This window comes from Lethenteron reissneri, chromosome 24, assembly GCF_015708825.2.
Source record: "Lethenteron reissneri isolate LAM-NWPU_2019-01 chromosome 24, ASM1570882v1, whole genome shotgun sequence".
Lineage (NCBI taxonomy): Eukaryota > Metazoa > Chordata > Hyperoartia > Petromyzontiformes > Petromyzontidae > Lethenteron > Lethenteron reissneri.
Genome location: NC_083802.1, coordinates 17810177 through 17833965, shown reverse-complemented (window position 1 = coordinate 17833965; position 23789 = coordinate 17810177). Strand labels below are relative to the sequence as shown.

At 44.8% G+C, this 23789-nt stretch overlaps 1 protein-coding gene across 1 annotated transcript in view; it reads left to right on the top strand.

Moving 5' to 3' along the window:
* Positions 1-22733, top strand: part of POLRMT (RNA polymerase mitochondrial) — a 69091-nt gene extending 46358 nt beyond the window's left edge. The window contains exons 19-25 of the mRNA XM_061558532.1: positions 6139-6252; positions 15382-15434; positions 15929-16027; positions 18347-18419; positions 19013-19104; positions 19615-19688; positions 20979-22733. Of these exons, the coding sequence (XP_061414516.1) occupies positions 6139-6252; positions 15382-15434; positions 15929-16027; positions 18347-18419; positions 19013-19104; positions 19615-19688; positions 20979-21028 (555 nt within the window). The 3' untranslated portion in view covers positions 21029-22733. The remainder of the gene's footprint in view (positions 1-6138; positions 6253-15381; positions 15435-15928; positions 16028-18346; positions 18420-19012; positions 19105-19614; positions 19689-20978) is intronic.
* Positions 22734-23789: the final 1056 nt, after the last annotated feature.

The following is a 23789-nucleotide window of genomic DNA, read 5'->3' as shown; positions in this document are numbered from 1 at the left end:
GACAATTTGCGGTGGCCAGTCGGGTAATTGCGGTGAACTGTGCATGACCGCTGAACGCTTGAGTCGTGATTCATGTGTTGGTGGAAAAGCAGACCCATTGATTTGTATTATGCCTGCCCCCCCCGGTGTAAAAACAGCCAAATCGGCAGAAAATAAAAGTTAGGATTTTGTAAAAAAAAAAAAATCTAATGGCAGAAGCTGCCTCTTCACCAAAAAATGAAACAGGCCCTGGGTGTGATACATGTGGCACAACGGTGCACTTTAAACCCCGTTACTTTGTGCCGAACACAAGCCTCGCATGCTGTCCGACGTTTCGTTAAAAGTGCTGGCAGCTGCTTCAGGAACTGAAACGTCAGATAGCATGCTGAACAACACCGAAGAAACATCGGATAGCTGTGCAGCACGACCGTGAAAACCTACGTAGCAGTATAAATCAAAAGAATACTTCCCCCCACCCCACCGTTACTCTTATTTCAATATACGCTGGTTTTATGTAAGACTGGAAATAGTGCGCATTAATAATCCATGAAAGTGAGGCTCTGCGTTTACTCCACACCAATTCTCCGAAGTGGAGCTGCAAATAAACTGGCGCGTTGTGACGACCAATTCAAAACTCTCATGCGTTTCAGTGGAAATGATAGAGTGAGTGCGCTATTGATCGCAACAGTCCTCCCTTTCTCTTGAATTGCAGCAGGTAATTAGGCTAACGACACTAAATCATCCTCCGCCCAGTGTAATTACCCACCTAACAATGGTAAAGATACAGTTATATCAGGCAAGAACTAACCAAATTACCTACATTTGCAGGGGTATAGCTTTACATAAACAGTTTTTCACACAGCCGCGTCAGATGACTATGACGACCAAACGTAGACGGATTTGACAGGCATTGCGTACAATTCATTACAGGCCTTTGATTAAATTTGCCTGGTTTTTTCCCCCCCTGCTGTTTCCGATATGATGAGAGGGAACAGATAAGACGAATGGGGCTCGTTAATGTTTGCTCACTGACTTACACGCACGCTCGCTCCCTGCAGCCCGAGAGTTTACACATTGCCTGCAATTGTCCGTGCTTAGAACTCGCATTCTTGTGCAAAACGCCATCATCAATAAGGTTTGCATTGTTCGAAAATAATACGACCTTTATGCGCCTTTCATACCGTAACACGAGGGTCACGTTGAACGAAAAACTTAGATGGGACCTCTCGGCGAGAGGCAACGGTGTCACCGGAGGTACAGGTGCGAAATGTGCCCGTTAATTATTCTATTAAAGTAATTTCATTATGATTTGGGAGGGTAAAGGAATGGGTAAAAAAAACATTAACAGTAATTATTTAGCAAAGGTGGCTGCTCGCAGGGTGTGTTTGATTAACCTTCCGTGAAATTGGCAACATTATAAGGACCAGGATGTTGCCGTGGTGTAAGGGCTAGCAGAATTAACTTTCAGTTCCAGAGGTCAACCCTGGGCGTGGCAGTTGAAACAATGGGTGCAGGTTTCTTTAAATCCCCTTTGTTCACTGTGCAGGCGGTATAAATGTCTCTACCACAGCCGGTCGATCAGCAGGCAGCCAGGTCGCGTGTGTGGTGTCATACAGGGCTCACTTGAGCGGCTCTGTAGAGCTTATTCTTTGTTTCTTTCGGTAAAGTCACGTACAAAGATAAAATAATAAATTACATAATAGCATACTACGACGTTTCGATTGCTTCCTCTTGTGGAACCTTTTCCCACCAGCAGCGCCACGAGTAAGAAATTGTGGGTTTGCGCCCTCTGTCCGTAAAGTAACGTGTATTTTTTTTTGTGATGCTCTCTTTGTGATAAAAAAAAAATCCATGTAATTATTACATTTGCGGATTCTTCTTCACATAGCCCCGTGGTTTACGTAAAAATCAAACATGCCGTTGCTTCAAGCTGTTTGAGTGCGAAATTAAGTTTTTGTTGGTGATGGAGGTGAAATGCCAGTGTTCATCCGCTGTGTAGCTGTTATCTTCACAATGGGGATCGACGTGTTATATAAGCAGCCTTTTAATTATCTACCACGCTGGAAGACTACGATGTCTTTGAAAAAAAACAATATATGAAAATTTAATAAAGCCTTTGAGCTATTAAATAAAATATATCACAGCTTTTTTGATTGTTGAAAATGAGAATCTAGTTGGCAACAGAGTGGCTTTCAAACGAAGCTGTACTTATTTGGGGTGAATAATTACGAAAGGCTGTGTCGCCGGGTGTTTGGGACATTTTAAATCGCTTGTTCGTGTTGGGTTGTGGCAAAAATAGGGCTATCTTTACTCCCAATAGTTTAATTTTAGTCGAGGAAGGGCATGAATTGGCTCGGTTCATCCATTACTTGTCAAATTCCGTCTGTAGCAACACGGCACAAGTGAGACAAACAGAAAATATCTTCTTGGTTCTTTCGGTAAAGTCACGTAGAAGGGAAATAATAAAAATAAAACATAATAAAATAATTCTCACGACGTTTCGGCCACAACGCAAGCAGCCGTCCTCAGGTGAAGAACAGGTCTGTCTGAAAGACTTTACCGAAAGAACCAAGAAGATGAATCCCTGCAGTCACGAAAGCTTTAAATCGAAAATTAAACAGAAAATAATTAAGCGATGCATTTGAACACTAAAAACACTGTCCACCTGGTAACAAGCAGACTTGTCAATATTGAGCACCTTCACCTGCCGTAGGTTGCATACGATATATTTATTTTGTGCAAATATCCTCTTCATTCGTAGAGACTTTCCCCCCCCCCACATTCTGCATTTTCAACAATTACTCGGTCATCAGCAATTGTCATGAGCGAATTGTCTATCCGCCGCTTGATGAAGGCCTTCCCACTCTCGTCGCCGTTTATAACAGCCCTGCGAAGGTCGTGTTACATTTAATCAAGCGCGCGCGCGTGTCCTCCCTGAATTAAAATGCGATCTCTGCAATTTCATCCGCGAGAGGCAGATAGCGGCTGTTTTTATATTAGTGTGGGCGAGCACTGTGCACGTGTTAACGTGTTTTTTCGGGTCTTCCGTTTGCGAGCGGTGTACAAAATAAATACCACGGGACACATTTGCGCTGTTTAGGTTCCCCGGTTTAATCCGTGACTCAGCGCCGCGCGAAGGACCCCAGCGAGTAATGGCTCTGCGAGAGAATGCGTGCATGTTTTGAAAATCGTCTTCACTTCGCTATTTAAAACTTACAAGATGCAGGATCCCGCTGTGCAGCCCACGTACCTTGACTTTCGCATGGAGATAAGACGGCATCTCTTTCCTGCGTAAAAAAAAAACTAATCATTTAGTGGAAGCGGAAAAAGTATGAAGGCACCTGTGCATGGTACACTTATGGTCGCGTGTGGCGGGTTTAAGTGTGGGTATTCCCATCTCTTCCAAGACATCTGGCCAGAGCGAATGAGCATGCCAAGAATACTCTCTAAGAGGGACTCTGCAGAACTCTTTCGAGTGTGGGGGACCTTTCCGCCAGTAGTGGTATGAGCAGGCAATTTCAGGGCTGCCGCTTTATATATATTTTACACGGTGCAGTGACACGGCATCTTATCTCCTGCGCGCAGTTTCCCCGTTCACGCAGGGCTGTGTGCTGGTCGCGTACGGGACCGCTCGCAAACTTCATCAATCTTTGGTGCTCTCCAGCTTTGGAACCCCCTCGTTTTGATTCCCCCCCCCCCCAGTTATGACCTTTCCTAAAACACGGTAATTTAATTCCCAAGTATTGCATCACTGCTGGGAAGGTCAGCAGATTGGGCAGCTTGGTGCGTGCGCCCTGAATAATAAATGAGTTGTCAGCGGATTTGAGGGATGGGGTGTCGGATGCTCACCTTCACCCGCTCTTCCCACTGCGTAGGCACGGCTCGTTCCTGGCTGTGTGCCTTCTTCCCGGCTACCAAACCGCGGCCGCCACTGCGGCCGCCGTGAAGTCGTTTGCATGCGCTGCGCTGTCCACGTGGGCGCAGGGGAATGGATAAAGAAACACGTGGCCGTGTCTGCGGCGATGCTCCAGCCATAACATGTGACGTGCATTTTGACGACTTGCGGGGGGTCGTCATTTAGGTCAGCTGTTGGCGGGGTTTCCGCCCATGTCGACAAATAAGTTTGCTCGCTCGTAAGATTTATTTTTGCTCCTTTTAATACATGCGTGCGTTGCGATAAATTTGGGTATTTGTTTTCTCAGTGCCATTGCGGTTAAACGATAAGGGACTTTGTACTTTTCCAAAATCCATTTGAGGAAAGTAAATTGTAAGCAGTTCTGTCTGTCGAATTGCATTGTTTTAGCCTATGCTTAATTTCCCTTGATGCCAGGCAGTTGAGAGGATATTTGTGGAATCGTTGAAGTTGCATTTATATTGTCAAAGGCTTAATTTTGAAATGTGCTTAATATAGCAGCATAAGTGTTTCTGTGGATTGCGGAAAATCTGTTCGTGTTGGCTTATGGCCATGCTATTCCAGGGACTAAGGACATGATCCGATTTCAACTGCTAATTGAATCACCTTGCTACAAGCTTATTTTAAGCCGGTATCCAAAACCACCTCCAGTGAATGCGCAAGATACGATGTTAGCACAGTGCTGTTCCTTATTAATAATGCGTAAAATGAGATATTGTTTTTTGTTTGTTGAAGACAAAGAAAGAGAAGTGCCTAATCACACGCGTTTGTCTTCGCCGCTCTTCAACGTTGTCATACAAGTGCCCGTCTATTCTCCCTGGAGGGGGGTAGGGGTAGGTGGAAAGCGGGGGGGGGGCATGGGGGTGAGGAGGGGGAGGGACGGTTTAGTGGGTAAGATGATGATTCACTTGTGTGCTGCAGTACAACCGTTGTGTGTCCGTGGCTGGCCTTAGCCTTCACCGCAGTACCTTTTAGATATTATAATAACCGCGTAATCCATGTTTCCTGAAGGTTACGCCGACTACCAGTTTGCGTTGCTCTCTTCGCTGCAGAGCTCTTTAGGGTAATACTCTCTACATATCTAGCCACTTTGGAGAGAGCTACATTTTATATTGTGTCCTGTAGTCCTGTATTTCTTGCTTTAGTGCTGTAAATCTTTTTTTGGGTGGGGGGGGGGGCTGTTTTGAGCATTAGGAAATTATACTCAATCCTGGATTTCTCTTCACTTGATACAGTAAATTTGGCTGTGACGGTCCCACCTGAAGACGGAGACTTGTGTTGCCTCCGAAATGTCGTGATTTAATTTAGTTATTTTCATTTATTATAATTTTATTATTATTATATCATTATTTTTTACCTACGTGACTTTACCAAAAAAATCTAAGAGTATGAATCCTTGCAATCATGAAAGCTTCAAATCTAGAATTAAAGTAAAAAAAGTAAACTTTTGCAATGTAAAATGGAATTGCAAAGATAAGTGTGTTTGACGTGTGTATATCAAGTGTTTTCCGACACTAAAACGGCAGCCACCATGATATTTCACGCCATGACTTCTGTGTTATTGGTGGGTCTTGAAAATCGGGCCATTTAAGAAAATGTCGTTCAACAGAAAAAAAATATTTAAAGCATTTCCATATGGGTTCTTCAAATTAAAGTTTCCGGCAACGTTTGTTCAAGGAAGACAACCTTGGAATGATTTCGGTCTTAATGAGTTTCATCTGCAGGGTGCAACCTCTTTCTTTGTAATAATTGACCCGAGTAGCAAAATAAGTCTAATTGCTTTTTTTTAAAGGAATACAGTTCTGCAGAAAGGATAATGCAGCCCACGGTGTGATGGCTAGCACACAGAACTTTCAATGCAGAGGTCGCTGGTTCAATTTTCCAGCATGACAGCTAAAACAATTCCGTAGGCTTCTTAGAGCCCTCCGCCTCTGTTCGCCCAGCAGTTTAAATGGGTACACCACGGTTAATCGATCGGTTTGTCGCATGTGGTGGGGTAAAGTGTGTGTACCCCTACCTCTTCCAAGACTTTCGACCAACGTGGAAGGGAAGGCCACAAGGTACCCTGGTGAAAGGGCTCGCCAGAGCTCCCTCGAGTTGAGGCTCTTCCTCCAGCAGTGTTATGAGCAAGAAATTACTTTGCTTTTCACCGGTTATTATACAGAGTACGTAGGCATTTATGAGCACTGTCGCTGTCACCGCTAAATGATTTAACGTTTGCGCGCCACCTTCGTTGATCCCTTCAGAACTGGCTGACCGAGAGCGCGAGGATGATCGCCCGTGCGGGCCAGTCGGTCGAGTGGGTGACGCCGCTGGGCCTGCCTATCATACAGCCCTACCACCGCACCCAACGATCCGTGGTGAGTGCCACATATGCCCACAGCCGGACGCCGCCGCTGCCGCCGCCGCTACCACCACCACCACCTCACGCCTGCACAAGCTGCCTCCCGCGTCCACAGTTGCGCATTACTCTCTTTTAGCCAGCGACCGCTGTGAATTGTGGACCTATCCAATGATGCCGTGGCTGCCCCCTGAGCAGTTATTACTTGGGTGTTGTCGTGTTTGGCAGTGAGCCGTTGGTGGTGGTGCTGACATTGTTGGAATTGCACTTCTCCCGGCCAATTGTAATTAACCACCACGTGCCACGGTTATCGCACCCCGGTTTGGGTTTTGTTTAAAACTTGGCCAAGCAGTTGGTTGTCCACTCTACTGTTCTCAGACAGCCCAGACTGTTCTCTTTAACTGGGGCCGGTGTTTTGTTCACTAATATATATAGGTCTGCAGTGACTGTCGAGAAACATGAACTACTGCCTATTTGGCAATTTAACATGGGAGCGAGGGCAGGTATCAATTATTAATGGTAAAAAAAAATGTTGCAATACCATGATGTCAGTAACCGAGATCTCCTCTGAAACTTAATATAAGACTTCGCTTGACAGCAGTAGCCACCTCTACAGGCTTTCTTGGAACACTAAAAAAAAATTGTCTTTACGATTACGTTGAGTCGGACTAATGTGTCTTGAGCGATTCTGAAATTTAATTTGCATATGCAATACTTCCATGGGTTTTATTTTTTATTTCATCTTTTTGGAAGAGATGGAACGAAAAGGACGGTCTGCACTTGAAAAGATGACTTGCGGGCCACAGAGAGCCGCATGTAAGAATATAAATTCCACGTAGTTTATGGAATTTTCTGCCTTGAGAAAATGAACTCCGCCATCTATTATGCTGTCTGCTCTTAATAAAACACTCTTCCAACATCTTGTGAAGAAAAAAACACAACCCACCCTGCCTTAAAATATATTTTTGAGCAGTAAGAAAATAAATTGCTTTGAATGTTAGATCGCCTACCTACACAGGAACAGCTTTTTTATCTTCTGCATACTCAATTATTTGAATAAATTAAGCACCTCTGGTTTAGAAAGAGAATACCATGTAACCAATGGTGGTCTAATGGCTTAGTCACGTGGTGGTGGCGGCTATGCATGTGTGTAAGCCGTCACTCTGGTTGCGAGGGTTGGTGACTCACACAGATGTGTGAAACTCCCATCTTGTGTGCGTCCAGGTGCCATACTCTGGCTTGCCAGGAGAAAGGAGCACGCACAGCAACTGTGAATTCCTCCTGTTCCATCTTTATGGGATAGAGTGTTGCCCCCTAGCACGCGTGGGTTTTCTGCGGATGCTCTGGTTTCCTCCCACATGTAAACAATCATGAATTGGCCGTTAACACCTTAATATATGGAGAACTGCAGAGCTCGGGGGAGAATTAGTGCCGGCTCACCACCTGGCTGCCTTTCTTGTAGCTCTTGAATCCTTCTTTGTTTTCCAGAGTGAGCGCATTACAAGTTCAAATTATTATCATTATTAATAGCTTCATGCAGTCCCATGATGATACTTTTCGACTGTTGTGGCTGCCTCACACTGTGATTGTACCACACCATGCCGTCTATAGTTTGTTACGTCTGTGTGTGTGTGTTCCACGTGGGGAGGTCGACTCAGCCTCAAATGAGTACCTGGTGCAGTGTGTAAACATCGCCACAAGTAAGACAATGGCACCCGGGTGTGGTGCTGGCCACCCACCTCCTCGTGTGCCGTCCCGGCCTTCATAGATGCTTCTAGCTAACAGCACTTGCCCCAACAGCCTGTTAAGGCTATATGGGGGATGTTTGTCTTTTTGTTTCACATCTCTCCACTTTTTTGTTCAATCCACTGCACAGCGACAAATCTCTCTTCTGGCCACTGAACCTGAAGACGTTGTGCATTCTAATTTCAGAGACCTTAAAGAGCAGGGCGGTGTTTGTGCCCGTGTGGTCTTGCTCCTGTGCGCTAATGTCTGGCACTCCTTCTCCACCTCGCAGCGAACTCTGCACACTCTCATCACACGCACCGGGGACATTAGCGCAGCTAATCCCATTCCTGGTGACGCACAAAAATCCCTGGCTTACGGACGATAAAAGAAGACATTGTCCTATTAGGGGCTCTTTTTGTGTGCGTGCGTGTGAAAGGCACTGATTGCTAGTTATGCGTGCCCATCTGCACAACATTTCCAGAAATGGATAATTGTAAATAATTGGATCATTATGGACACTATGTAAATTACTAAGCATTCACTTGAAAGGTACAAGTCCTTTGAAAAAAAAAATAACACTGAAATTCGAACAAATAGTTTGTTCAAAATAACACGGTTGAAGGGTGTCCTGCTATACCAGAGATCTCACGCCACCGTTGCCCCGTGTGGACCGTCGTGCCACGCTGCGACTCATCGGTGCTATCAAGGTCAGAATCAGAATATATAAATTGATTGGAAGAATCCGATTATCTTTGAAGCTCTTTTTCACAGATGAAGGTGCCGTCCGCAACGGTCCACTCAGTACGTTGTTTGTTGTCCTTCCCCCGCACCTCCGATTAGCACGTACGGTGCGAAAGAAGTTCAGCATACATACGTAAAGAACTGCGTCTGCATTGCCGATCCCACCTGTTGTCGGCCTGGCTTTGACCTGCCACGCCGGTCACAGGCCCTACTCAACACCTAAGACCAACGTGACCACGAACCGACTCTGTGGATGTGCTCAGCGACAGGCAGACCGTGTCACGGTGTCACATCGTCGATGAGTGTTCCCTGACTGGACTCGGAACGGTGGACGTAGGGCCGCTCACTCCACGCTGCCGATGAAGTGGCTGTCACCTTGCTCGGCAAGACAAGTTATAAGAGACAATTATAAATGTTATTGTTAACGTGGTGAATTGGCACTAGTCTCAGTCTGAGATCCTGTGTCTGATGTCCATATACCCAATTGAGATAAATCCATATGTATCCGCCACACACACACCGAGTTTATTTAAGTGAAGATCCCATCAAGACAGAATTTTACTTTTCCACGGAGACCCTGAGCGCAAATTATTCCTGTACTGCACAAAGTGCCACAGTTCTGGAAAATGAACAAGATCGTAAATGTCCAAATGAAAAAAAACAACTGCCTTTTTCATCAAACCAACTTAGCAATAAGCATAAGGAATAAAAATAAAACACAGAACCTTTCAGCTGTGTGTTTCACGCGCATGAATCGCAAAGGTTCAGTACTCTGATGTAGCTCTTGGGGTACAATGCGCTCCAGATTTACGCAGCGTTCAAACGCGACCCCGTCGACAGTCGCTCCACAAATGTGGACCCGGCGCATCTCTCAGGAGCAGTGAGTGCGATGCTCTCGGTCTGTACGTATGTATGTCGAGCTTCTTTCGTACCGTACCTAGCCAACCGTGCTAATTCGGAGGTGCGGGGGAGGGGGCAACAACAAGAGGTCCGTTTTTTCCACGTCTGTGCAAAAAGTCCTTCGTTAAATAAATTGCCAGTTGCGCTCGCTACCAAATTTTTTCAAGCTCTAACGGTTTTTAATCGGCAAATACGGTGCACAACCCCTCAGCCTCATGTTCATGCTTGGAGGAGTGCGATCTAATAGTTAGCCGTTCATTAGCGATGTACCAATTCTCCCCCCCCGCCCTCCACCACCTCCCCCCATCCTCCAACACCCGCCCCCACCCCCCGGCCTGCCCCCCCCCCCGCCACCGGCTATTCGATTCATCATCACGATTAAAATGAAGAATCAATTCGCTTGTCAAACATTGCGGTGGGTATTGCAATCTCTTAGCGGCTGCATTGTCCACTTGAACCCCATTGTCTCGTGAGCTACTGGGTGAATGCCTCCCGCCACGCTGTGCCGTTCATGAGGGTGTGTTTGACCATACTTCACCATGCTGGCCAGTGGTTGGTAAAGTTGGGGGGGTGGGGGGGGGCACCCAGGAGCGGTTGAGATATCACTCGAGACCAATGTTAGCTGTAGTTAGGAATCAAACTCATGTGGCTTGTTTTAAATGTAGTGCGCTAATATCTTTGTCACCACTACCCCTGCCTCCCCTCCATGCACGTATAGATTTATTCTTCTTACACATGCTATTTGATGCACGTGTCCTTAGCATATGAATCAATATTAATCAATACATCGATGCGTCGTTAAGTCCCAGTTGTTAATTGATACTAACTGCATGGACACTGCGAGTAGTAGTTCAGTGGTATCCCCTTCTGGTTTGTTCCCTAATGTGCGGTGGGTATTTGTTGTGGTGCGCGGAGGGTCACACAAATTGAGAGAATCGCTTTGTCCTTGACATCAAAAAATGTGATTTGGATGAAGTGAAGGCTAAACGCACACACACAACGCTGTATTACATAACATATCAAGAATGTGCTGCGAGTTATGGATAAATAGACCTGCCAAACAACTCGGCAGACAAACTTTTACTTAGAACAAACCCCCCGCCACCCCCATCGAAGTACTGTAGAATTCTTATAATTTGGCATTGCTTCAATTGTTATGCTCAGTGATCCTCACTTGTGAGGATCGATTATTACGTATCGTTTACGCAAATTGTCATGAAGCGATATTCTATCGGTAAGTTTAGGTGGCGGACAGTCATACACAAGCGAGACGGATCAAAGCGAGAAACAATGCAAATGGGATGGCAAAAAAGGAGACGGGAATTTATTTTCGAATTGAATCGCGACTCCTGAGTCATGCCAATTCATCGCATCGCTAGGGCGTGTGTGGATTGTCACGTGCCGAGTTAATCCCGTCAAGTGAAAGCGATGTCCTGTTCAAATGAGCATTGAGCCAGTGCTCGACTCCTGTTTACAGCCCTGAGCCAGTGGTGGAAATTCCACGTTCCTTTGGCGAGGCCGAGTTTGCTTCCCCAAAGGACAAATCGCATCACGGTTGGTGGAAGTTGGTTGCTATGTTTACGCAAACAAGTTTTTTTACTTGACGCCTTCTCCACGTTTAAATCCGCAGTAAAACGTGCATACGACGTTGCACACCATGGGTAAGAGGCCGCCTGTAATCACCGCGTTGCGTAGAGTCATCGCTGTTTTCAAAATGGGCCCTCTGTGAGATCGATGGGCGCCGCTGTGCCGCTGTTTGTGGAGCCGCGTGACCTCTCGGATAGCTCGCCGCTGCGTGCGTGTCTCCGTGCGTGTCTCCGTGCGTGTCTCCGTGCGTGTCTCCGTGCGTGTCTCCGTGCGTGTCCCCGTGGCACGCGTGCTGTTTGGGCAGGATGTAATAAACATGATGGCCTACAAGGGTTTGCCCTCTGTCCTTGCTGGCTTCCTTGGGACCAGCCCAGCAGAAGAAATTAATTTTCAGGGGTCACGTGCCTGGAGTATTTTGGTTTATTTATGGCTCTTTTTATTGACTATTCATTTAGCAATACGGCATTCCAAGTCGGTTTTTATGGGTTTTTTTTCTTTATACGAGTACAATATATGCATATTTGAATTGTTAATTAAATCAAGATTGTGACGTTGCGACGCGAAAAGGATTTTACTAAACATGCTCAAATTCATAATCAACGTTTTTGGGTTTAGATCGCGTTATTTATAAATGTGTCGTAACCCTCCACCACCCGACATGGCCAATCAGTAAAAAAGTGTCACGTTGACAAAAGACAAATAGTTCACTGCTTTAGCCCACCGGTGTGTTGAAGTGTGAAACCACAACATTTACAATTTAAGTACGACGTTTCGCTGGTAATTGCATCCAGCATCATCGGGAAATTCGCCAGAATGGTGAGGCTCTGCTGTGTCTCCCGTTCTTATATAGAGCAGCAGCAGGGTGACGTCATCATTAACTCATGCTCAAATTGTCAACTGCTGCCCTCCGATTAGCACGTTTGGCTACGTACGATACGAAATAAGTTCCACATACATACATACAATGTCAACAAAATGCAATTCATATTTGGTATCAGGTGGCCTGTTGAAGGCAGCACATGAAGCAGGATGTTGTCCTATTTAGTACGCGCAGGCAGTGTGATTGTTTCTCAGTGGGTGCTATTATCTCTATTTTGAGAGTGTTCTTTTTGAACGCTCTAAATGGATACTTGTACCAAGTTGTTGTGAAGTCTTCAGTCGGTCACCCAGAATACATTCAGTTGCAGCAGTGTGCTGGCACATGCGATTGGAAGGTTGCGAGTTCAACTCCCGGTTGGGGTGTTGGCTCAACCCATAAACCCTTCCAAGGTCGATAAACTAGGACCAAATCCCACGCAAGTCAACAATGGTTGTCTGATGCCTAAATTTGCCTCCGCCATAGGAATGTGGAATTTCCACCACTAATGGAGGGCTGTAAACTGGTGACGAGCACCTCCTCTAATGCTCATTTTGGGCAGGAGATTACTTTCGAGTTTAACTGTTTTTAATAAACATTCGGTTACGATAATTTATACACGTGTCCCACTTATTTATACATTCCGACAGACCTTCAAATGGATGAATAAGACTAATACGTGGACATGATGTCTTTGTAAAAGCTATGAGCTAGCTGCCGCGGATGAAAGTTAAGCTTCTATCTCTTATAATTCTCACATTTGCACACTGCCGGTTCAGTCCGATTATCCACATAAAAGCATTAAAGCGTGATAATGTAATGTGCAATTATGCAAAAGCGTAGGACAATGCCTTTCTCAAATAAGTCATTTTTGAAATAATCCATTTGTTTTTAGCTGAATGGTTCAAACACCCGAGGCATTAATAACGTTGAGCTCCCTGTTGTTTTGTCCCGCCTTGCCAAAGCAGATATGAAAAATTAAAATGAAATTTTTTTGCCTTAAAAAAAAATCTTATCCTCTTGGCATTACCTGTGCCAAAATTAAACCTAAACCTAGAGAGTGCGGGGTAGCGTGCGCTGGGCTGTCGTTAGCATTATTAATCAATTCTGTTTGCACAGGGTCCCTGTCTGTACTTACTGTTTAGCCGCTGTGGCGATTAACAAACAAGCGGAGGACTGTGGCAGGGAGATGAGTGTGACAAAGTCATTGGAACAACTCTGCAATCTGGCTGCCGTGCAGCCTCTCTGGCAGACATACCACTTTACAATATGAGATTTTCATCTTCAGTATCCCCCCCCCCCTTGCCCCCCCTCTCTTTGTTTCCCTTTTCATATATTCTCCCTTCGACCTCCGAGATCTCTATGCCTGAGCAACATTCCATTACCTGCTCCTGTTTGCTTTGTGTTCCCCCCAGCTACTCTGGCCTTTACGATTTCCCTCCCCACCCACCCTTGTCCCCCTTCCCCCCTCACCTTGGATGTGGTGTTTCGTGTACCTTCGCCCTGTGGCCGGGCGGTTTGCACCATTGACGTCAAGGAGCTGATTTCATAAAACCCATCAAACATTCTGGACTATGATGCAACCGTTAGCGACGGGCTTAAACGCAAAGGCAGGGCTATGAGAGGAGAGCGAGCGTGCGCAGCCGAACCTGTGTTGAATGAACGCAGCGGGTTTTTTCTCTCCCCAAAGACAGAGATCCCCAGTATAGCCTTAACAGACTGTTGTGGCAAGTGCTGTTAGCGAGCACCTATGAAGGCCGGCACGGCACACAAGGGGGTGGGTGGCCAACACCATGCCCGGCCGCCTTTGTCTCCCGAGCGGCAATGTTTGCACACCGCACCAGGTACTCATTTGAGGCTGAGTCGACCCAGGGGAGGCCCAGGACCGGTTCAGATATTGGTTGCAATATTTAGAACGACAGTCTTTATCTTCTTATACTGTCCTGATGGTCCGTTAGTACAACCTCGCCTTCAATCGCTTGGTAGTAAACCTGTTGGGTAATGACTCTTTTTTGTTTTCCAATTCCGTAGATTTATACGGGAATGCAAGATTGCGATGCTAATTGGTTATTTGGGCCCTCGTGTGGTGGATGCTTTTACCGTTCAAATTTTGGTCTTCGTGGAATTGTCTGCTGGTGCCATCTCCATTCTGTTTACATAGCAGAACTCTCTCAAATTGTTTGTGTCATTTCACAAATAATCAATGTGGCGTGATATGCTCCACAATCAAATTAATATGTCATAGCCCTAACCAGATTGAAAGCAGTCCCGTGCTACTGAAATAGTTTTGTATTAATTGTTGATTTTAATTCGTTTGTATTGAAGTGGAAGTTATTAGAATATTATTCAATTGAAGACTGACCTCTAAGCTGGACGCAGCAATTACATTTTGAGGAGAGTGAACAATATTAGATTACTTTTGTTTTTTTATAATGATGTGCTTCTTGTTGATTTTTTTTCTCTCCAAGATTAAAACAGACGCCTCCCTTGCGCAATCGAGCGCTCATCTTTGTTGGCGAGGCTTGCATCCTCCAGAGCAGAGCCACTGTTTACTTGGCACAAATTGGTGCTAATTTTATCAACCCCAGAAGGATCATGGGACAAGTCATCTTCCAACTATGATTAAACCCAGTTTTGGAGCCAAGCAATCCGCTATGGTGCCAATCAGCCGGATTTAATTAAATGTGTTCGAAACAGTTTAATGGCGACATTTCAAAGCGCTATTTTCTATAAAATGTATCTGCTACCACTCGGGAACACTAACACAGATTTATGGAGTTGTTCCCTGTCAAAAACGTTGCCTGCATATTGCAGACTGAGCACCCACCAAAGCCCGCATCCATTGAGAGGGCTGAGCTTGCCAGAGGAAAGTGTGCGGCAGATGGTGATGAGATACAATGAATAGAAACCTCATTATTTGGACAATACCTCCGCTTTGTGGATTAGTATAAGTCTGCAGCAAGTGCACTGTGGTGTCGGCAAACTTGTACATGTGGTCCTGATGACCCCGAGTGCACACAGTGTATGACCGGTAATCTTTTAATCAGAGATCTGGAAGGCAAATGTTTTGTTTCCGTGATTATCATCATGTCCTTTACTGAAGCACGGGAGTGCTCGTTGAGAGTCAATATGTATGTCTTGTTTACCAGACTTGCTGTCGGAGTCGCCGGGTCCGAGAGAGTTATATTATTTATTCCTACAATTAATGTTTTAATGCGTTATCGTCAGGTCCGGCTATGATTAATGTATGTGACAAATTGTGTTTGTGCGTGTTTTTCGGTATAATTTTTCATACTTGGTTGTATTTGTAATTATCAATTTATTTTGTTGTTACAGTTGAACGGCCACATGCAGATGATAGGACTATGCAATTCTTCAGACGTGAACCAGTACGTATGCAAGCACGGTTAATCATAATCAAAATAGCGGCACATTTTTAAAATTGGTTGCACACACATTACAATAAAGTGGAGAGGAAAATAATATCGAGTTGGTGTACATCCCGAAATGTCCTTTGACATTGTAGTTTTATGATTAAGTTTATCCAACAATAGTTTTTGTCCAAGATGCAGCCCTGTAATGTCTTGCTCGCACGCCTGCTGGCGAGAAGTGCCTCCACTAGACGGTATTTGGCCTACTCTTCCACACTGGCGAGGCATTTTTGAACATGTGAGAGTACATACACTTTATCCCACCACACCTGATCTGGCCCATCAGCTAACTGTGGTGAACCCATTTATACTCCTGGGTGGACAGAGTGGTGGGCAATGTAGGTGGGGGCGTTTGAATGAACTTGACAATTTTTTTTTTACTTTCTGCATTGGGAGATCTAACCTGTTTGCTTGTTTGATTTATGCACACACATCGTCCGTAATTGTTGCAGAAAACCGAACATCATGAAACAGAAAAATGCGTTCCCGCCAAACTTCATCCACTCGCTGGACTCCACACACATGATGCTGACGGCCCTTTACTGCTACAGGTGCGTCGTGGGTTAAAATACCAGCAGAGAGAGAGAGCGCATTTCCCTTAAGTGTTTCCAGAGCACTCACTCAAACCTCCTGAAACATCCAAGAGTCACAGGAAAAGGTTCAAACACATTATACGTAAGCTTGCGGACCCATCGGCCCAGTGGTATGAAATTGCGGCAGTGCCGTGCACTGCATTGTGTTTAAAAGTGCGGCTTAGCAAAGGAGATGTTATGAAGCTGGCAAACTTATTCTTGAAAGTGCCACAAATCATCCCTGCAGACAACCTGTGTTTGTGCATCTGTATGTATGTTTGTGTGGGAAGTGATGGTGTAGCGGTTAGCGTGCTGTGCTATGAACCTGGCGACCCAAGTTCGATTCCCGCTCACGGTCAACACCAGTGACGATTATCTGAATCTGTCCTGGGCCTCCCCTAGGTTGGCTCAGCCTCAAATAAGTACTTGGTGCGGTGTGTAAACATCGCCACTCGGGAGACAAAGGCGGCTGGGCAGTGGTGCTGGCCACCCACCCTCTCGTGTTCCGTGCCGGCCTTCATAGGTGCTGCTACTCGCTAACAGCACTTGCCCCAACAGACTGTTAAGGCTATACGGGGATCTTTGTCTTCGATTTTTTTTTGCTCGTAATCACGGTTGCTGAGCACAAGGGCCCAAGGGCCAAAAACATTAAGCGACCAGCAACAAACGGCATTGTTGAAGTTGTAATGGATAAGAGTTGATAGGTTTCTGGAATTGAGCAATCTGATACGAATTTGGAATGGAGTTCCAAAAGTTGAGCAATGTGAGGGAAGAAGCGGAGAACGAGAAGGTGTTGTGACCTCCAGTGTCTGGTGGTTGAACACAGTACGGATTAGACGTGAACGTGTGGATGGCTGTGTATGAAGAGTGGAGATTTAGAGGTCCGTGCAGTGCACGCTGATCTCAACTATAACCCGAGTTCCATTCCTGGCCATCCATAAAATCGGTGGCTATTTCTCGCACCTTCGATTAGCATGGTTGGCTCCGTGCGGTGCGATAGAAGTTCAACATACATCCATGCAATCTGCGTCTGATTTGAGCCTTCCGTTGGTCAATTTAGCCTCAAATCAAAACCAGCATTGCGGAGACAGCAGTGGATTGGCATGGTTATAGCCCGCACCACCAGATGTCATGCTGTGTCGGCGACAATAAAAATTAACCCGTGAAAACAAAGTTTTTCACTATAAATCCTTTATATGCGTGGCATCGGTTTTATTTTATTATTCATTTCTGTTTTTCTTGAGTAAGAGTTTCATTTTTATCACATTGGTATTTTAAATTAAATATGAAATTATTTTTTTCCTAAAAAGTGGAAAATTTCGGAAAAAAATTTTCACGAAAATAAATTGTCACGCACAACGAGTCTGTGTGCAAAATGTCACGGGAAGTGGGTTAAAAAACGAGCGAAAGATTTGCACTGGTCGTAAGTGCGCAAGCAAGCAAGTGAACTTAATATAAAGGATCTAAAAAGGTGTTTGTTAATTGTCCATGCGCTGACACTGTAAAGACTAAACGTGAGATAAAATAACAAGTTAGTGGAAAATATTATTGCTTTCTTTGACTGCGGTTCCAAAGAAGGAAAGGTCTCAACAGCGTTTGACATCTGGCCTTCGTTTAGGGGAAATATTTATTTTCTTCTGTATTGGCAATATGTTCAGGAGCTATAAATGCCAATGTTGAGATTTCCCAGCCACGAAAGGGCTTCAGGAGAGAGTTCAACTTGTCGTTCCTCCCTTGGAGGAGTGCAGACTTAGTGGTTTACGATGTAGTCCATTGCATAGGGAATACTGAGGCTTACAGAAGGAGAGCGCTAAGTAGTCGTAGTGGGTGAGATTTTGTTCGCAGAGATGTCAGATGTATGTATGTTGAACTTCTTTCGCACTGTGCGTAGCCAAGCGTGCTTATCAGAGGTGCGGTGAAGGACAAAAAAACCTAAACACAAAAATAATTTCTAAAGAAATGAAACTGACTGTGGTGCAATGAGTCGATTGCAACCAAGTAATTCCATCTTCACAATCCATCTTCTGACATCTCTGACCAACAGATCTCACCTTCCAGGACAGCATCTCTGTAAAACCTCAACATATTTCAGCAAGGCCAGCCAGCCAAAACTTTAAGATCTTCTTCTCCTCTCGATGTCGGTGCGAACAAAAATGAACGGCTGACATTTTTATTTAACCCGCTATTTTACGAATGACTTCAAGGCAGCAGCAACTGAATGAATAAAACGTGAGATGTGCGTCTCATGCGTTGCGTGTCTCTTGTGCACGCGTTTATTGATCCGCGTGGCCTCTGCAGGGAGGGCTTATCTTTTGCCTCTGTCCACGACTGCTTCTGGACACACGCTGCCACAGTGGATATCATGAACAGGGTAAGAGCACAGCCACGTGATCACCCAGCGGGGTAGAGTGTAGCGCACGGAGCGCCCTTTCTGCAGGCCTCACCTCGTCGGCTTGCGCGAATCACCCCGGCGAGTAGACCGCCGGGGAACCCGCTGTTCCCAGAAACAATTTCACTTGTGCGTGTCTGGGCGAACGAGATGTGCTCGTATTATATTTCTCAAGGTGCCTCTAACCGCACGGCGCAGAATGGACATTAAAACAACAATTGGGGGGCTGGGGGGGTATAAATATTCCTGCGGAATAACACATTAAAATTCATGATCGGCGAACAGATTTAGCGGTAATGAATGGAATGCAAAGTAAGGGAATCAAGATGTATGTATTCTTCTCGGAATCTGAGAGAATACACAAAAGGGCACTGGTGTGTCCCGATCGAATGGAAATCAGGAAAAATCGTACGATCGCGATGTGGCAGGGTTCCCAGCAGGTGAAGGGTGCACTTGTTCCCCTTCCGCCCCCCCCCCAGCCCCCGCACCCCCAACCACCACCACCACCAGCGCCCCACGTGCAGAACCTTGTGTTGACTTTCATTCGCTCGCTCGCGTGCGTGCGTGTGCTGTAGGTGTGCCGTGAGCAATTTGTGGCGCTGCACAGTCAACCCATCCTGGAGGATCTGTCCTCTTTCCTCATCAGCAAGTACAGCGTCTTTGCCCCGTGAGTCTCAGGGGTGCTGCTCGATGCCCCCCCCCCCTCCTACTCCCCCGCCACAGGCCTGCCGCCCCGCTGTTCCCACACCTTGGGGCGATCGTGCCCGTCTGTATCTAACAGGCTTCTCCGTGCGGTGTTCTGTTGACGTGCCTTGACATGTCACCGGAGGTATAATGATAGGGTGTTTCATTTTCACCTAGTTCTTTGGGACACTGGGTTCAAAACATCGCATAAGGGATGTGTACTTTGAGATCTGTAACAGCAGCCAGAAAAGAGGGGAAAAAGATAACTTTCATCCCTTATGCGGATGTACTATTTTTTGTTGGAAGTGTTACGATGCGTTGCTTGTACGTCCAGATTTTCAGGAAATTTTCTTTGAAATGCTGATATTCAAATGCGATGTAAATTTCAGAATGTGATTGTGATGATTTATCGTTGCGTGTTTTTTTTCACATTCGGTTTGTCACAAGGCACGTTCGTATTCTTTTCCCGACCCCCACACCTCCTCTGCTTTAGGGCGAGCCGGAGAAAAAAGGCATCTGCAGAGTTCAAACATCTGATGGATTTTCTGACGATGATCCCTCAAAAGGGTACGCAATTTGCACATCCGTCCGCATTTGCATAGCATGTGCAAATGAACATTTCAATGCATTTGACTACGTTCACATTGTAATCACAAATCAAAAAGATAATTGAAGCTGAAAATTTCCTGTGACTTTGATGTTTGCCACGTCAAGTTCCCGATATAATTTTTGTTGTTGTTGCATTTCAGAAGAAAAGTTGCAAATGAATCGGAACACAATTGTTTACTGAGATTGTAAATGTTGTGGATTTGCTCTCCAACGCACCGGGGTGCTGTACTAGTAACGCATTGGCATGTCCTGTTTACGTGACAAACCTTACTAATTGCCTATCGGGGTTAACACCTTTATATTTACGCGATCTAACCCAAAAATACCTGTATTGTGCATGATATTGGTCGCTAAAGCCTACGTGATAAACTGCTGCATTGCATTCCACGCTTCGCTTGCTTGTTTTACCCCACGCTGCACGCTGTGGCATCTGACCAAATAAAGTTTTAAAGAAAACGTTGAACATTTTACGTGATTAAACGGGGTTTATATTTTTGTTTAAACGCTGCAAGAAGCTCGGCAGCATCGTGTCGATTTTGACGACACAACGCTAAGGCATAGAATAAAATAAAAGGCTCAATGCAGACTCGTACAATGATGGACTCGCGAATACGGCGGCGCAACGAATTCCGTTTTGACCGTCAGAAAGGTCGACGCTTATCTTGTCTTTAATACGCGGCCTTTTTGATCGTTAAGCGCCAATTTTGTGCATCTCGCGCGTCACACCGCTGCAGGGGCGCTTTGTTGGGCGGCCAAAAAGGAACTAAAAAATGCGGTGAGATTAGATGCCGGGGACTCGCTGTCATTCGCTGGAGAGGCTCGCTGATCAACCGTCCGCCTAATCAGATAGCGTGCCTGGGCAGAAACCGGTTTATCAGAGTCACATCCGATGCACTGGGTTGTCGAGATGGATAACAAAAAGGGGACATCTAAATGGCAATCTTTGGAGCAATCATAATGTATGGTTTCGATAACTGCACATGCCCACTGTTGGTTCTTCATGGTATGTAGGTATGCCATGTAATTATATCAATTTATAACCATTTATCTTTGTCCTTTATTGCTATGTACAGCAGAATATAATGACCAGTTAAAAAAAAACGTTTTCAAATCAACAGTCCTTTGTATTTGCGAGGAATATGACTTGTGGACTTGCGGCTGATTTTCCGCATTATTGGTCTCCTTGTGTGTTGACTTGGTGGAATGCTTTGAATGCCTTCAGCCGGTGGGTGTTTTTGTGTTTTGCAGGCGAGTTCAACCTGGAGGAAGTGCGAAACTCAACTTATTTTTTTAGCTGAAGTGACCCCCGAGGACTTCTAGAGGGCAAAACGAATCCTCCCCCTCCCTCTCCACGGCTGGACCCTGGTGTGAGCTGGCTCGTGATCCCACCTGGCAAGGTGTAGTCCTTGAGGAACGTCATCATAACCAGGATGGGGGGGGGGGGCTGCCGTTTCGGCAGATGGATTTCACATCCGAGCGGCTGTGCCTTTATTCGAATATATTTAAACGACTTTTTTTTTGCTAATTTTTTTTATTGTGGGACAATAGAAGAAGTTCGAAGATGATACTCTTAGGTTTTTTCTGTAAAGTCACGTAGGAAAAAAATAATTAATTGATGTATTATTATTATGATTTATCAATTGATTTAATTGCTTTATTTTCATTTATTAGGATTTTATTTTATTATTTTTTACCTACATGACTTTACCGAAAAAAACCTAAGAGTATGAATCCTTGCAGTCACGAAAGCTTCAAATCCGAAGATGATGTTTCATGTCTGAGCTCTTAAGCCTTTTTTTTCTGGCTGATGCTTTTGGCAATTACAAATGCTCAATAATAAATGCCGGGGCCATTCATTTTGGATCCTGGCTTATTCATCTCTCGGCTCATTTAGCCTGTGATTGATATCAGGTGTGCGTCGTTCTGTCTGCGCAGACAAACGAGAAGGCTTCACTCAACGCAGGTAAACACGGTCGTCGGTGACCAATTCATGTCTCCTGCAGGTTTCGGTGGATCAATAAATATTTGGCTCAAGCAACTTCTTGCCCTGGGTAGTTTATTGGGGTGGTGAAGTATTTATTTTTGTCTTCTTGAATTCATAGTCCTATCAATTTTCTAAATACATTGTCAAACAAACGGAAAAAAAACCCCGTGAAATATTTAATTTTTCCTGCCTAAGTGGAAATCAATGCTTTGGCCAAGAGACCTTTTCGGATCGATGAATCATCACGACAATGTTGCATCAAGGTCATCATGTCGTGGCTTCACACCCATTGGTGGTCATTGGCACACCAAAGCCAGATGTTGATTGACATGTTGTCCTGAAGCTTCACTGAGGCAATGTTATTAAAACCATTCATACTTACAAATGGTCCACCTGTAAGTGGTTTCAAAAAAGCAATTGTCATTTCTGCAAAGCCAATAAATGGACATATTAAAGTCTTTTTGGTTGTATTAATTGACTTTCTGAAGCTGCAATAATTTGCTGCATATTCAAATGTGCATTTGTGTGTGTATGTTATTTATACTCATGTTCTCTCTTTTAGAATATGTAAATACATGACTATGTTTTATATTGAATTGTACATAATGCTGTACCATTGGTTTTATACAATGCATTGTCTTGGTAGCAATCGCAAAGATATTACTTTATCAACGCATTACCAGTTTACTTGCATTTGCCATGGAAGGTGACCTTGCTTGGTGTGTCGCGGTGGAAGTCTGCTGTCAGAGACGAATTGTAACGAGAGCGATAGTTGTGGCAAATTTTCTGTAATTTCGTGACGCCTGCCAAGGAAGCCGATCCTAATCCCGGCATGCATTGCCACGATGCCACAGGAAGCCTTCACTGCTTCAAGTTGTCGACCACACGAACTAATTTGTGCGCTGCTTGTACAGAGAATCGTCTATGCACTGAATAAAGTACCAACATTGTTTTATACAAATGTTTGATTTGAGCAACTGTGTGATATATTACCACTTTGCACCATTAAATTAACTCGACGATTGGATAAGATTATTGTGCGTATTACAGTTTGTCATTTCTTTATATACGCCGCATTAAATATTTTTTTACCGGTTTTATCCTTGCATAAAATATTACACGCCTGCCTTGCACACAGCTTCACAGTACTAACAAATAATATATCGGTACACTAAAATTTATGCCACATAATTTTTTATCATTTTAGTTTCGGTCGTTTCTCATTTTTTGGGGATACATAGTCTCGGCATTTTTTCCACTCGTAAGTTTAAGTGCATCGTTGCGATTGCTTTTCACGAGATCATTTGAGGTGTGAAGGACATTTAAAGGGACATCGCCACGTGTGAAGTGGCACTAACTCTGACAAGTGGCCGTGTGGTGTAAAACTAAGGGTCAGTACTTGCATGGCAACTCGGATTTAAATAGCACTCAAGTACACGGGTAACACAGGTCTCAGAGATGTCCATGTATTGAGTCAAATTACGATTATAGCAGCGGTTTGTTCAGCAATTGAAGCGTCCTTGTTTCATAATCTGATCGGCAGACGCGGTCTAAGACCTGTTCGCAGAATGATTTTTCTCGTTAATGTGATTTAATGCACTTCCGTCCGTTATTCACTTTTCCGTGGGCTGTTTAAATATTTAATCCAATTTGGGGAGAAAACCCCCCTTGGCTAGAGCACTGGCTCTGGTAACATTTCATTTCCCCATTGTAAAGTCTCTTATATGCTTACCTGCCATAATTAAAGAAAACTGTGGGGGGTGGGGGGGGGGGTCTGATAGACATGTGTGCAACACTTTCTAATGTATTTATGTCTGTTCTCTGTGGCTTTGCTGCATTGTACTTGAGCACACAGAAAGCGTTAAGTGCAGCTCATTACTGAGGGCAGTAACTTGTAGAGTACAACATGGGATGCTTTTTGATTACATGCATTTAACCATGGACTAGACATGTCAAAACGTATTTATTTTTACCTAAAATACTTCTTGCCGACTAATGTCACGACAGATTGATTAAATCCGACCCTTTTGAGGTCAAAGAGTTTCAACTCCTGATAATGATTTGAACTTGTAATG